General features: G+C 36.5%; 1 protein-coding gene and 1 long non-coding RNA gene across 2 annotated transcripts in view; one reads left to right on the top strand and one right to left on the bottom strand.

Annotated features, from left to right (window-relative positions):
• The window catches only part of LOC136061337 (uncharacterized), a 16,841-nt gene extending 3,900 nt beyond the window's left edge, over positions 1 to 12,941 (bottom strand). The window contains 3 exon segments of the mRNA XM_065771417.1: positions 1,431 to 1,513; positions 2,796 to 2,926; positions 12,556 to 12,941. Coding sequence (XP_065627489.1) covers positions 1,431 to 1,513; positions 2,796 to 2,926; positions 12,556 to 12,941 — 600 coding nt within the window.
• A 555-nt stretch (positions 12,942 to 13,496) lies between these two features.
• On the top strand, positions 13,497 to 16,038 carry LOC136066706 (uncharacterized). The gene is made up of 4 exons (XR_010628200.1): positions 13,497 to 14,158; positions 14,579 to 14,647; positions 15,382 to 15,558; positions 15,916 to 16,038. It is a non-coding gene; the product is annotated as an uncharacterized LOC136066706 (long non-coding RNA).
• The last annotated feature ends 58 nt before the right edge of the window (positions 16,039 to 16,096 follow it).

Genomic DNA, 16,096 nt, shown 5'->3' with positions numbered 1-16,096 from the left:
TATATATATATATATATATCTTGCAGAATGTGTTTTTGTCATCTCCTAGTAGAAATGGAAATGCTTGGCTGCAAGGCTTGTGACGCCCCGATAGATTGAATCATAGACTGGGTGAAGATTCAGAGATACCAACGCCTAGTTGGAAGACTTATTTATTTGTCAGACACTTGTCTAGATATTGCCTATTTTGTCAGTGTAGTTAGTCAATTCATGCATGCACCACAAGAATCCATATAAACGTTTACCGTACTCTTCGGTATCTGAAATCATCTCTTGGTAAAGGATTACTCTTATTTTAGTCTTGGTTACTTACCAGTTGAATCCTACACAAATGCAGATTAGGCTGGCTCCATTATTGACAGAAGATCTACCCTCATGGTAATGTAACTTTGTTGGAGATAATTTGGTCACTTGGAGTAAGAAACAGGCAATTGTAGCTAAATCCAGTGCAGAGGCAGAATTTCCAGCACTGGTTCATGGTATTTATGAGTTTTATTTATTTATTTATATAAGTGGTATTTATGTGCCTCTTTGGGTGAAGATGATATTGAAATAATTGGGCTTTTATACTCAAGAAATACTGCTCACAATCCTGTACAATATGATAGGATCAAACATATTAAGTTTGACAGACACTTAATCGAGGAAAAGCTGGACAATGGCATCAATTGTACTCCAAAAACTATGAACCAACTAGTAAATGTCTTAACCAGAGGAGTTTCAAGTAGAGCGTTTAATACTATTTTAAACCAGCAGGGCATGAGCAATATCTTCGCCTCAACTTGAGGGAGAGTGTTGGAATACATGTTTTTTTTTTTTTTAATAAATAAAAAAAAATTTATCAACTTAAAAGTGAAAAAGCACCATATAGTACACAGGTTGTATACTGTAGGTGAATCAAATTCCAATAGAAGTATAGCAGAGTTTTGGAATACGTAGTTTATACTAATTGTCTCTACTTGCCAGGGCATATCTGTAATTTATATATTAATTGCTACTTAAGAGCAATAAAAGTATAAAACAGGTGTTAGGGTTAATTAAGAAACCTCACACACAGCTTTTCCAAACCCAACATTCTTATTCTCCACTATTGACAATAAATCAGAAAAAAATTTTCTCAGGCAACCTCCTCAAGCCACACATGATTTCAAGATTTCTTTGGCATTTGAGTTTGCTTTTCTCAGAGCTTTTTGTGACCTGCTCTTGATACTAACAAGAAGACATTGCAATCAGGGGCGTAGCTAGGAATTTTTATATGGGGGGGCCGATTCGAAGTATTGATATAAAAAACATAATTTATAAGGCTATTGGATATGAAATTTGAATTTTGATATATCTTATACATTAATGAACATACAAAAACTGTCTAGTTTACTATAGACATATACAAAAATATCCACACAAAAAAACATTTCACATCAAAATCATGCCTGACGACGATTTTTCATGGAATAGAATTCATCCATAATCATTTCCATGGTGAAAGTCCCAACAATTTCATTTTCTATATAAACTATCATATTAACCAGAAAAGAACTTTAAAAAATAAAATTTTAATTAGAAATTTTTATTTAGTTATATGGATGTTATTCATACTCAAGAAAAAACAAATTCCACTATAATTTAAACAGTCAACCTATCATCATTCCTATTATTCAAAATTTTCCTGTATTTTAATTTTTTTAAATTAAGAATAACCCCTCAAATAAAAGCAAAAATTAAACTAACAAAAGCAAAAATTAAACACACAAGTACACAACATAAACCAAACAATTTAACAACACCCACTGCCACATGATATCTAACTAATCAAAAATATGTAATAAATCAAAAAAATTTTACCTTTGAAACTTTGTCTTCACAAAGTGCAAAGATGGGGTGTGGGCCATGTGGGTGTGGCAATGCCTAGTAGATCTTCCCTTCAAGACTCATCACAAACAACCTCCTCATGCCTTCAATCATATATTTCTCTAAAAATCTATGAAAAATTAAAGAGCATATGAATATTTAAGTAAGTGTATATAGTTGAGGAAAAAAAAAACACTAAAAAGAGATGAAGGTGTAGTGCTGAAGAAAGAAAAGAAAACTGAAAACTCACCTCTAAATGATTTATTTTAAGAAAGCAAGAAGAAAAAAATAATGGTCAGTTTTTTTTTTTGGGATCGTGAGGACTGAGTTTGAGAGGAGGGCTGAGCTGAGGTTTTGTTTTGTTTGGGGGTTGCTGGTACCAGTGGAGTGGGCAGTGGCATGTACACAGAAGATAAGAAGAGAATAAAAAGAATAGCAAAAGAAAGGGTTTTGATTTTGAGTTTGAGAATGGGTGATAAAGTGTTATTTTGTTGGGTAGTGCCTTTGGGTATTTAAATGTAAGTGGGCCATGTTTTGTTTTATTAGAGGATAAAAGAGGCCTACAATTGAAACTAGAGAATGCTGGGGCTTGAGAGTGAATTGAACAGAAATGGGCGGGGGGGCTAGATTTACATCATTGGGGGGCCAATTAAAATTTCTATATAAGTTGGTGGACTTTTTTTTTTTTTTTTTTTTTTTGTAGGGCCATGCGCCCCCCCCCCCCCCCAAAGGGGCAACGTGGCTTCGCCCCTGATTGCAATGTACCACACCTTTTTTTTTTTTCTTATGTTAGCCAGACAAAAGTGAACAGTGAATAACTATGGCTCCAATAAGGGAAAATGTCAAAAAACAGAAAAGATGCTTGCTCAAATTATTAACAAAAGGAAACTTTATTTTTTGATAAGTAACAAAAGGAAACTTAATATATTAAAGGACAAAAAAATTACCATTTTCTGGTTCAGCTCTTATATTTCCACTAGTTGGCACATCATGTTTGTCATCACCTAAAATGTGTCCATCTTGAATTGAATTTACCAGATCATTGTATTCTATTTTCTCCTCTAAAACCAACTCTGCACTGAATCAATAGCAGGAATGAAGTTTAAAAAGGAGATGTACAACTAAGATAAATTGGTACTATTATTATGAGCATATGACTTTGTGAAGTTGTAGAATGATCAGTGATTAATACTTTATGCAAAGTTACCATCTAATTGTTGGATTGAGGTCCTAAGTCATTTTGCCAAGAAAATGTTCATTTTATTATCTTATCTGAATGTTCACCATTTTTGGGGGGCAGGATTTTCCAAGACAAAATAAAAATGTAATTTCAAATGAGTTTACAATTTTTTTTTAAATTTTTGAGAAACTTCTTCAACTTTCACATGCGTTTTAGAGTGGACAACTATGAAGCATGGATGCTCCAAAATCCCTGGCATGTGCCAGATATAGACACACCAGGACACTCTTGCATGCGTATCCTTAGTATGTTGGGAGAAAATTTATATCTTATGTTACTTATGTTTTTAAAGATTTTAATTGATTATTTTGAAATTTTAAAATAAACTTAAAATATACCTAAAGATGTATATTAATTAATTCTTGTATTCCACCGTGTCATTTCCTAATTTTTCAAGAATTTTCATGTCATCATGTCCTGTGTCTGTGCTTCTTGGGTGGCCAAACTTACATGTTTGTGTTTGAAACTCCTATCTTTCACTCATGTTCTGACGAAGAATTAAAAAGGCCTTTAAGGCCCTTTGCCACTGATATTATTTAGCCAAGGCCATTCACACATTCGGTAATGGTTAGGCAGCTTCCTTTTCAATTTACTATTATTGATTCAGGTTGAAAGCAGTAAGACACATAAAGGCATTGAGAAGAGACAGGACACTTGTTATACATGCCCAGAGAAGAAATCTAGCCACTAAAATTTGCAGGGATTAAGGCTTGCTTTGATTACGCAACCATTGGGTGTCATTGAAAACCTAAAATTGTGTCATTTAGGAGTTAATATATTTTTTTTCTCTGTTTTCTTTTCCTTTTTAATCTTTTTCTTTTCTTTTGTTCTCTCTTTTCTCTCCTTCAATGCCACCCCTTCTCTTTCAGCCACCTAGAACCCAAAAAGCCTATATCGCAATTCCCAAATCAAGCCCTATAACAGCAACACTATTATCACCTAAAATCACCACTACCAAAGCAAATCAATTTCCCTACACCTTCACTTTTTTGTTCACACAAAACACATTCAACATCTGTTCAGGGATTTTTTTTTTAACAAACATCATGTGGCAAGATCCCATCGGAGGAGACTTACCCAGTCAGCCCAATAAAAGGACCAAGGCATTTACAAGCACATGGACCCAATAAAACCACACTACACGGGTTTGCCTAACAAATCTCAAATCATCACTACATGGCATGGGCTTAACAGGGACGGAGCTAAAAACTTGAGTTAGCAGGGGTGGTTTTACTGTTGGCTGTGTGTAGTGATTTCAATATCTAATTCTATTACTTAGATGCTGTGATTTTTTTTTTTTTTAGGTAAGAACAAAATTATTTTTGTTTAGAATTTTTTAAAGGGTAGGGTTATTTATTTTGGATAAAATTAGTTAATTGAGCTAAATTTTATATTTAGTTTTACTGGTAATTTTTGTTGAGCCTTTTTTTTTTTTTTTTGGGGCTTGTATATTTTGTTTTAGATTTTAGATTTATAAATTTTTTATGTTCACTAAAATAAGGAAAATACTAGAGCTGCAAGTTTTTTTATAAATTACTTATGTAGTAAGTGGTTACTAGTAAATAAAAAAATGATGTGAGTGGTGTGCCCATATGCGAACTAATAAGAATTTGTTACCAAACCATTTGTAAAAATGTTATAAAAAAGTTTGTGAGTATGGCATTATTCTTAAAAGAATCAATATCAATGATATTGTTAAAGGGAAATAAAATGTAATTTTATAGAACAAAATTGCTAAAACTAATACACATATATATAATAATATTTTTAAAAAAATTAGGGGGGGGGGCAACCAAGGGTAGTTCCGCCCACTTAAGGTCCATTGCAGCACAATCGGCCCAAAGACTTATCATCCTTACTACACAACATGGACCAATAAGCCCAACAAAGTTCCTCACCAAACTGGGCCTAAAAGGCCCAAAGAAGCCCACTCCACACGGACCAAGAAGAGGGCACCTGGCCACCCATTTGCCAGGTAAGCCTTGGTCCACTCCAAAGTGATAGCCCATAAACAAAATTGGCTCAACGCATCCCAAGACGAGGGAATAATATAGCAACTACTGGGAAACTAGACAACTATTGGACCAGTCATCTCCTAGTGAATTTTTTTTTCCAAATAACAACAAATATTAAAAAATTTAGTTAGGTGTCACGTTTTGAAAGAATGTAGAAAATTAGCATCTCGAGTGTCTAAAACTCGAGTTCCAAGATAAAAATCGAGTTTTTAAGTCTCGATTTGTAAGCGGATAAGTGTGATGTGGAAAAAATCCACGTGGAAATCGAGTTTTAAAGACTTGAGTTCCATAAACGCCACTATAGAGCTTAAAAACGTCACTATAGAGCTTAAAAAAGGAGTAATAAAAAATTTTTGCAGGAAAACGCCGCTATAGGGCTTAAAAATGTCACTATAGGTCTTAAAAACGCCACTACAGGGCTCCCTGAACCTGGTATTAACACTTATAAAAATTTTTTGCAGGAAAACGCCGCTATAGGGCTTTAAAACGTCACCATAGGACTTAAAAACGCCACTATAGGGGCGATCAAAATAAATTTTTTTTTTTGCATGGAACTCGATTTTTAAAAACTCGAGATCCATGTGGCATTTTCAGTCCAACAACACTCACAAAGCGAGTCTTTAAGACTCGAGTTTTAATATGAATCTCGAGTTTCTAAAACTCGAGATGCTATTTTTCTTAATTCTTCGTTACTTTGCCTAACTTACTATATACTTAGCCTTTACGTTGTTAGTCTGCCCATTCCCCCTCTCCTAGTTCAGACAGAACCAGATGTACAGCTGGACAAGTTAAACTAAAACTCGGCCAAAATGGGTAACTAAACATGATTTTCCAACTATATAGTTAGTAGTTCTGGTTTCCAAACTATATTATTTACTAGCATCTCAAGTCTATAAAACTCGATTTTGGCCTATAAATTGAGTCTTAAAGACTCGATTTCCATGGCCTAATTATGTCTGATGTGGCATTTTTTCCACGTGGCGACCGTATGAAAATCAAGTTTCTAAGACTCGATTTATAACCCTTATAAAAACTAGAATATCAGAGAAGAACCCAGAGGAAAAAAAAAAAAAAAAAAACCCAGGCCGTGCACCATTAGAGAAGAACCCAGGCCACACCAAGAACTCATTAGAGAAGAACCCAGAACATCAGAGAAGAACCCAGAGGAGAACCTAGGCCGCGCTAGCCCAGGCTGCGCGCTGGTGAGGTGAGTTCTCTGTCTCCCTCTGATCTGAGTCTTTAAGATTGGGATTGTTGTGTGGGATTGTTATGTTTCTGGGATTTCTGAAATTTGTTTTTGGGTATTTCGGCTAGTACATGAGACTTCAAATTTTTTTTTTAAATTTTTTTGGTTTATAAATCAAGCCTTAGAGACTCGATTTCTAGGTGATCACCACATGGAAAAAATGCCACATCAAAGGTGATTAAACCATGGAAATCGAGTCTTTGAGAGTCGATTTATAGGCCAAAATCGAGTCTCAAAGACTTGAGATGCTAGTAAATAATATAGTTTGAAAACTGGGACTACTAACTATATAGTTGAAAAATTATTCTTAGTTACCCATTTTGGCCCTAAAACTCTAAAAGACAAAATGTCAAGATAAAGTAACAACAGTACACATGGGGAGCAATTTAAAAACCTTTTTGTAGCATGCTATCAACTAACACATGATTTGACACCTTGACAGAGAGAATGTAGGAATGAAAAAATGAAAGGAAGGCTCCTTTCCTCATGTTTGAAATTCCGGTCATAACTTGAGAAAGCTATGATTGAAACTCCAAATGTGGGGGAAGACTACATTTCTTCCTCCCTTGACCTCCTCTCTCCATCATGAAAATGGATAATACTCAATTCATGAACCAAGCACATGAACACAGGAGGGAAAATTTAGAAAATCATGGTTTGGAGGTCATGAGGGTATGTTTGTTTAGTGATTCAACAGCTTCAAGACATGGAGCTTGGCATGTCTTCTCCTACCACTTTGGTCTTTGAAAAACCTGTGTACATTGTAGAGCAAGCAAACTCTAACATGTGTTATTCACCATTGACATTGCTTAAGATAATGAGACCTTCCTTACCCTTAACACAAAAACCTGATTTAATGCTTAATTAATGCAAGCCATTCACTGTCTAGCCTTTTGAATGACTTGTACTGATTAGGAAAAGGAGCCAGATGGATAGAGGAGAAACAAGACTTGTCATTCTTGTCTAAGGAATAGGAAGAATGGTCAAAGGACCAGCTCTCCTATCTCTGTTATCCTTCACCAACTCACTCCCAAAAATTCTATAAAAACATAGAGCAGTCATCAATATTATACACTACCTCATATGACAACAAGTTCTTCTAACCAAAAATACCTTTTAGTTGATATATAGCCATTCCCACAACAGAGCCTTTACTATAAACAGATCCTTCCTTACCTTCACTCAAGTACCCACACATAGCCTAAACACCAAACACACTGATACTTCACCATGAGGATCATCATCTAAGCGTGCTTTGTGTGTAGGAGTTTGTTTGAAGCCTTGCTGTGAATGGGTGGACAATTTCTCTTCCTTCAAGCTATACTAAGTGTTAAATTACCGATTATCCCCAAAACTTAAGCTATTAGGAAATGGTGAATTTAATGGGAATTTAACACTTTAAATGGGAAGTAAAGTGAAGACAAGGATCGAACTCAGGATCTCCTATTCTGATACCATGTCAAATTACCGATTATCCCAAAAGTTTAAGCTGTTAGGAAATGGTGAGTTTAATCACTTCACCATAATTCTAATACTAAGTTTTACCTCTCTTCTCATATGATTTTAATGGAAGAATCGTATAATATTTTTGCTTGACTATGGATGGATAAGATGTATTTATTACTATAGTGTTTGTTTCATTTATTGACTACATGCTAATAAGTAATGTATTGGCTGCCAAAGTTGCTTTGAATCGTTTGCCGCTAGATTTCCTAACTTCGACTTATGGCTAGATGTTTTATGCATATTGACATTTAGTTAGAATCAATTTGTGTTAATTTATTGCTACAGGGAAATTGTAAGAAGATTTTTGCATTTCTAGAGAAAGAAAAATTCTAGAGAAAGAGAGGGAATCCACACCTCAATCTAAACTCAAGTATGAAATTGTAACATCTACTAACAAGCTATTTTACAATCCATGTACATGGATATCTATAGCCTAGGAGTTTGTTATTGATGATAACATCATCCTAATTAACTAACATTTATCACATGCTAGAATACAATTGTAACATATTAATTGCAGGCTATATTTAACAACTTCCTAAAATCTAGCATGTGCACGTGCCTTTAACTAATTGTCCCTCTAATTTTCAAATCTACAACAAACTTGGCACATGTAGATTTAGCTACTAATTGTCCCTCTAATTTTCAAATCTACAACAAACTTGGCACATGTAGATTTAGCTACAATAACAATACGGCACGTTGGCACTTGTGCAATTCAACCTTTAAGCATCCGCACTGGGCATTGCATATGTCAAATGTAAGGTGGGTTTGGCATTGTAAGCCAAAAAACCTCAGCATCAGGCATTGTAAAAATGAACTATTGTAAAAAAATTTAGAATTGTGCTACAGTACAATTCTACCTTTAGAATTGTACTGTAGCACAATTCTAAACTTAAATAATAATATTTAATTCTCTCTCCCCTCCTTTTTTGATCCCGGAATTTCTCTCTCCTCTCTCATTATTTCTCTTTCTTTCTCTCTCTTCCTTCTTTCTTTCTCATCTGCTCTATGCTCTTTTCTGACCCAAGACCCCGTGCTCTCTCCGATTACCCTCTCTCTCTCTCTCTCTCATTTGGTGGTTGTGGATTTCTCTATCTCTCTCTTTCTCTAGTGGTGGTAGGATTGTGACTGACGTAGGCGTGGGTCGGCGTAGGTTTTGGCAGCGGTGGAGATCGTGGGTTTTGACAACGGTGGAGATTGGCATGGGTTTTGACGAGATCGGCTTGGTTTTGACGACGGTGGAGATTGGTGGGTGGCAAGATCAGTGAAGCTGTGGTGGCTATGGCGTTGTGATCGGCGTGGGTGTTAATGGTTTTTTTTTTCTTCTTCTTCTGGGTTTGCTGGAATATGTGATCGACGTTGTGGTGGCTATGGCATTGTGATCAGCGTGATGGTTTTTTTTTTTTCCCCTGTTTCATTGATCTGGGTTGATAACTTGATATGTATGATGGAGGAGTTGTGTGGAGGAGTGGGTTGATATGGATGATGGAGGAGGAGTCTGGAAGAAGGTGAAAAGTAAAGTAATGGAGGATTCTGGAAGGTACATGCGTGTGGCGGACAAAATTGAGAAAAAACAAAAAATGAAAAAATATATTTTATTGTGTAGAAATATTATTTTAATGAGTAGAATAGGAAAATAAAAGTTGGGATGCTGGAGGTATTGTAAAATTGTATGGTATAATGATAAAGTGGCTTTTTAGAATGGTAAAATAGAGTAGAATTAAAATTTTGGGATGCTGATGCTCTTAGGCTTGGCTGGCCTTGTGCCACATCACTCCTCTGTACCACATCACCATGTCACATCGCCATCATCCATGTAATGCATTAGACTCCAGCATCAAATTGTCTAGATCATATTGGAGTCAGTAGTTGTGCATCTCTAATGTGTAAAATCTCACTCCAAACTTCGGGTTGGCTCTTAGTGGGCTAAGGGACACTCTGGTAGTCACTGACCATTTTCTCGGATTGATAATGAGTCCCAAGTTGGGTCCCCAACACAAACTGACACAAGTCTTTGATTCAAAAAACCCCTCGACAACGTCCCCAAACCCAAATCTCACAAAACTCAAACTCCACTTGATACCCCTACTAGAAAAACCACGATGCCATCCTACTAATACTACAACAATTCACACATGCAAACACCTTAGCCCATCCATAAAAGAACAAAAATCCCATCAATGCCTACACAAAATTCTACTAACTCGCACAACAATCCAATCAGGACCCATTCCATATAGCAATTGCAAAGCCATGCATGCATGCAGCTCTGCCATGAACCTCCATGAACTTCACCATTCACAACAAAAGCATATAGCCCAATGCTACCATCTAGCTACCAAAACCCCAAGCAAACCAACACCCACCATGCACATGTAGCCACCATGACTAAGAAACCTTAAACCAAACTCCAAATCCATCATTCAAAACCGCCTACACTGCCAAACAACACCAAAACCCATCCTTCAAAAACAAAAACCCATGTGAAACCCAGACCAACAAAAACCATCACTAATTCAAAGACCCAAGCCAAAACAATTTCCAGACTATCAACATCACATGGCCAAGCCATACCCACGTGAATTCTCCATTAGTTAATTAGCCACCAAACATTAAGAGATGGAGTGAGTGATTTTGGTTTTAGAACTGAAATTTTGAGGTTTATTTACTGATGTTTGTAGCAAGAAACTATGGAATGGAAGTTATAATCTTTAGGGTTGTGCAGTGAAAGAGAAGAAGAAAAGAAATAAGAGAGAAGAAAAGAGAGAGAGAAAAGACAAAAGAAAATAAGGGAGAGAAGAAAAAAGAATGAAACAGAATAGTAAAAGGAGGTGACGAAGAGATATGACTGGAGGCTGGAGGCTGGAGGTTGGTTGTTAAAAGAGAGAATAGTTGGTCAACAGTGAGGAAGGAAGAAGATAGGAGAGAGGTAGCGAAGATAGTTGGGGGGAGGGGGGGGAGAGTAACTCCCAAATAGTAGCATTTTATACAGTTAACAACGAAAATGTAAAGACAATTGACAGGAAGAATGGATTGCCCAGGTTTGCCAATGTGAGGGACGAAATTGACTGATTTGAAATCTTAGAAACCAAATTGACTATTCATGTAGAGTTCAAGGACTTAATCATAATTTAGCCTATTTTATTCTATATTTTATTTGGTTTTTTCTAAATTCAATGGTAATTTTGTAGTTATGTGAGTGTCGGGTGTGGGTCATAATTGTGGGCCTTGGGTTTTATTTTATTAGAAGGTAAGTATTATTAGTTTAAGGGCTTTTATGTATGGGTTTTATTCTTTTTTTTTTTGATAGGTAATAAGACTTTTATTGAAAAAAATTGAACATCATGTTCACGATGGTGAACACTTTGAACAATGAAACAAATACAAGAAGATTAAGAGCTAAAATAAATAGAAACTAAAAATCAACTACATCAGTACAATTCGTACACCCCCAAATACGAGCCCAAAGAAACAGAGTATGAAAAAGTAAACATTTTAGATGTTCCAAAGTTCTCGCCTTGTCTTCAAAAATGCAGGCATTACGTTCCTGCTAGACTAACCACATTAAATATGTCGGGGCCATGTTCCAAATGATTGAAAGATGCTTTCCAAACCAGTTTCTCCAAATCAAGAAAAAAGATTTCATTGACCTTGGCATTACCCATTGAATCCCAAACACTACAAAAACTTCACACCATAAGGCATGAGAGAACTTACAATGAAGAAGAAGGTGGTCCATTGATTCCCCATCACAACAACACAAGCAACACCTATTAACCAAAAACTGACCTTTCTTAATAAGGTTGTCAATGGTGAGTATCCCATCATTATCTGCTGTCCATAAGAAGAAAGACACCCGTTTAGGCACCTTAGTACTCCATATACACTCCCAAGGAAAGGCATCAGTGGTAGGACTAGATAATAGCTAATAAAAAGAGCGCACATCACAAACACCAAATGTAGTCAATCTTTAGACCAGCTGATCATCTCCCTCACCCCTCAGCATAGAGGAATAAATAAACTCAAAGAATGAGTAGATAGTGGTTGCCTGCCAATCCTGAAGACCATGACAGAACAATAAATTCCTGCTCCTACCTCCTTCTGAATTTGATACAACCAAGTTAGAGACCCATACTTCTTTAGAAACAGAGCAATCATACATGGAAGGGAAGAGTTCCTTTAAAGGAGTGGGCCCACACCATGGGTCATGCCAAAAACTAACACGGCTACCCTCCCCCACATTAAACAAAATCTGGCTAAAGAACTTCTCTGTTCCTTCTTTAATACTCCTCCACATCCCACACCCGTGAGAACTTTTTACCCCTCTAGTGCACCAGCCTCCTCTTGCCTCTCCATATTTGTCTGCTATAACCTGAAGTCATAATCTATGATTTTCTTTCCCAAACCACCACAACCACTTCCCAAGCAAAGCCTTGTTAAACAGCCCAACTCTCTGGATTCCCAAACCACCACATTTAACTGGCAAGCATACCTTATCCCAGGCAACTAAAGGATATTTAAAAACATCCTCTGAGGCCCCCCAAAGGAAATTCTTCTGAATTCTTTTAGTTCTTGCAGCCACAGCCTAAGGGGTAGTAAACAACGATAAAAAGTAGGTGGGAAGACTCGATAGGGTACTTTTTAACAAAATAAGCCTACCTCCTTTCGACAGATACAGTCTTTTCCATCCAACCAACCATTTCTCCATATTTTCAATAATAGGATTCCAAATTGATGAATCCTTATAGTGTGCCCCAAGAGGCATGCCCAAATATCTCATAGGCAGAGTGCCCACCTTGCAGCAAAGGATACGAGCCAAACCATTCAAATCCCTAACATCGCCAACAGGAACAATCTCACTCTTGCCTACATTAACTTTCAGGCCTGTAATAGCTTTAAAGAAGATCAGTACCATCCGCACGTATAATAATTGTTCCCTAGAAGCATTATAAAACAATATAGTATCATCAGCAAAAAGAAGGTGAGAAATATGGATACCCCCATGTCTATGGGACCCCGCTTTAAATCCACAAAGAAAATCACCATTTTCTATCCTCTTCAACAGTCTACTTAACACTTCCATAATCATAAGAAATAAAAGTGGAGACAAAGGATCCCCTCGGTGAAGACCATGAGAACTACCAAAAAAACCTGCAGGAGATCCATTAGCTGGACAAAATTGCCACGTGGAGCCACGTAGAAATCAAGTTTATAAGACTCAAAACCTGCAAAATAAAACACAAAACCACAACACTTTCAAATAGCTGATTACAAAATCCTCAAAGTTCAAACACGGAAACACGATATTCCTTTCACTCCGTCCTCTCTCACTCACTCACTCAATCACTCTCAAGTAATCGTAGCCTAGTGTTGAAGCAAAATCTTAGCCCACTGTCACGAAGGTAGTCACTCTCAAGCAATCGTAGCCCATTGTCAACGCCGTTCGTAGCCCACCGTGCTGAGGGTACTCTCTCTTTCTTCTCAATACGTTGTCATTTTTGCTTCTTAGATTCCTTTGTCTCTCTCTCTCTCTCTCTCTCTCTTTCTCCAATTTTAGATTTTGGAATTTCATGATGTGACCTAGAGTTTTTTGTTTTTCAATTTCGGATCTTTTTTTTTTTTTTTTTTTTTACACCATCCGCACGTATAATAACTGTTCCCTAGAAGCATCACAAAACAATATAGTATCATCAGCAAAAAGAAGGTGAGAAATATGGATACCCCCATGTCTATGGGACCCCGCTTCAAATCCACAAAGAAAACCACCATTTTCTGTCCTCTTCAACAGCCTGCTCAACACTTCCATAATCATGAGAAATAAAAGTGGAGACAAAGGATCCCCTTGGCGAAGACCACGAGAACTACCAAAAAAACCTGTAGGAAATCCATTAACTAGAACAGAGAATTTAACTGTAGAGATGCACGCCTTAATCCACCTACTCCACCTCGCCCCAAAGCCCATCCTTTCCATAAGGTAAAATAGTGCATTCCAGTTCACATGATCATAAGCCTTCTCAATGTCTAGCTTTATTATAACACCAAGAATACCACTCTTCAACCTGCTGTCTAAGCATTCATTAGCAATAAGAATTGAATCAAGGATTTGTCTCCCTCCCACAAAAGAATTTTGAGAGTCGGATATCAATTTATCCAAAACTTCTCGAAGCCTATGAGCCAACACCTTAGCCAACAGTTTGTAGAGGCTGCCCACAAGACTAATAGGGCGAAATTATTTGATATTTACTGCATTAGTCTTCTTGGGGATCAAACATAAAAACGTGGACAAGTCGAGGAGGCTTGGTGAGTATTGCGTTGTTAATTTCCATGATTGCATGATGGGAAAAAATGAAATACAAAATAAACCCCTAAACTACTCAATGTTCTGATGTGATGATTGTCTGTACAATATTTTATTTGCGATTGATGCAAATGTGATATCCTGATTTTGAAGATGCACAGAAAAAAATTGTATGTGGTGCTGGGCAACTGGCAAGGTGCCATTTAAGTTCCATAGTTTTTTACAGATCCAGAAATCATGTTAAGGGCCTCCTTTAGGTTATATCTTCTGGGTTGATATCATCTGCTTTTGTGCTAGCTGAAAAACTAGGCGATTTATTCTGAATTTCTTGATTTTATTTTATTTGTTCGGACATGTTTATCATGCTATTTTTTGGTTTTGCTTTTATATATACTCACCTTTAGTATACATCTGTAATGCAGGCTGCTCTGCGCTTAGAGGCTTTGTTGGGATTCACCAAATCCATGTTCAGTCCTCATCTACTGCCTCAGGTTTCCAGCTTGTCTCTCTATTTCTCAAATTGCGGAATGTTCATAAGGTCCTAATGACTATTTTTTGAATGCAATACATATTTTAGGTGTCAGTGCATGTAGACTCACTTTTTACCATCAGTGGCTCTTATATGGAAGATCACTTAGGCCAAAATGGTTAAGTGAATTCAATGACCTTTATAATCTATAATTTGGTACTTTTGGGCAAGGCTGATAAATCCAATTTTCAGTTCTAGAATTATCACAATACTTGAGTGATACCACCCACAAGAAGCAGATTTAGTTGACTCTTGTATGGAGACTGTTAGAAAAACGGTTCAGTGATTAAATTTATCATTTCCTAACAGTTTAAGATTTTGAGACTAACAAATAATTTATCATGGTATCAAAGTAGGTGGTCTTGAGTTCTAACCCTTTCTCCACTTTACCTCCTACTTAAAAAGTTAAAAATCCATATGTTAGACCATTTATGAAGCCCACACATGAGGGGGAGTGTTCAAATAACAGTTGAGTGTGAAATCACCATTTCCTAATAGTATAAGCTTTTGGAACAATCAGTAAATTATCAGACCTTTTAATTGAGCATTCTGAATGTTGGGTGCAAATGCTAGTTTCCCATGTTTCATATTTTTCAGCACTGATTGACTGTCTTCATGATATATATATATATTAGTTTTTCCTTTTGATCTAAAAAATTTTCTTTTAGGTTGCCTGAGTACACCATTTCTCTTCAGGTATCACCAGATGAACCAATTGAGAGTATTATGATTCCTTTTGAAGCATCTCGGCCTCTACATGGTACTCTGGCCTTGAAGAAGGTGGTTATGCGCTTCTTAAGAAATCCAGTTGTGCCTATAATTGATGACTGGTGCACCTGCATAGGACTATTGCATCATGAAGACTGCAATGAGGTTTGCTTATTTTCTTTCAGCTAACCATCTTGAGCTGCTTTTGTATTTTACATCCAGTTAACTTTATTAATTCCGTTTGTTGAGATTCATCTTGTAATTAATCATATGGACAGTTGTAAATAAGTCTGTGCAAGATATTTTTTCTAGCCAGTGTTGGGTACGGCTTGTTCTTAGAATTGTTAGGATAATGCAATCAAACTTCGTGTTAATTCTTAGAATGTAATTTCTATGTTTGCAAGTTTACCAGAATAGTGATTATGAACATATATACTCTTTGCTATAATAGTGGGGAGAAATTCAATTATCTGTAACACAGTGAATTAAAAAGCTAATACAAATTTGTGCGTTCTTATTCAGTTGGATGCGCCGCTCTCAACAATGATGAGAAGCCCACCTCCTTGCGTAACAATCACGACATCTATTGGTCATGTGGTTGATCTAATTTTGGAAGAGAGATACAAAATGGTTATTGTTGTAAGATATAGCTTTGATGGTTTTCATGGTTTGGAAATGCAGTTTAAAATGTAAGAATAGTGGA

Source organism: Quercus suber, unplaced genomic scaffold, assembly GCF_002906115.3.
Source record: "Quercus suber isolate HL8 unplaced genomic scaffold, Cork oak 2.0 scaffold_43, whole genome shotgun sequence".
Classification (NCBI taxonomy): Eukaryota; Viridiplantae; Streptophyta; class Magnoliopsida; order Fagales; family Fagaceae; genus Quercus; species Quercus suber.
Note: the sequence above shows the minus strand (reverse complement) of the source record. Positions and strands in the feature narration are given on the sequence as shown.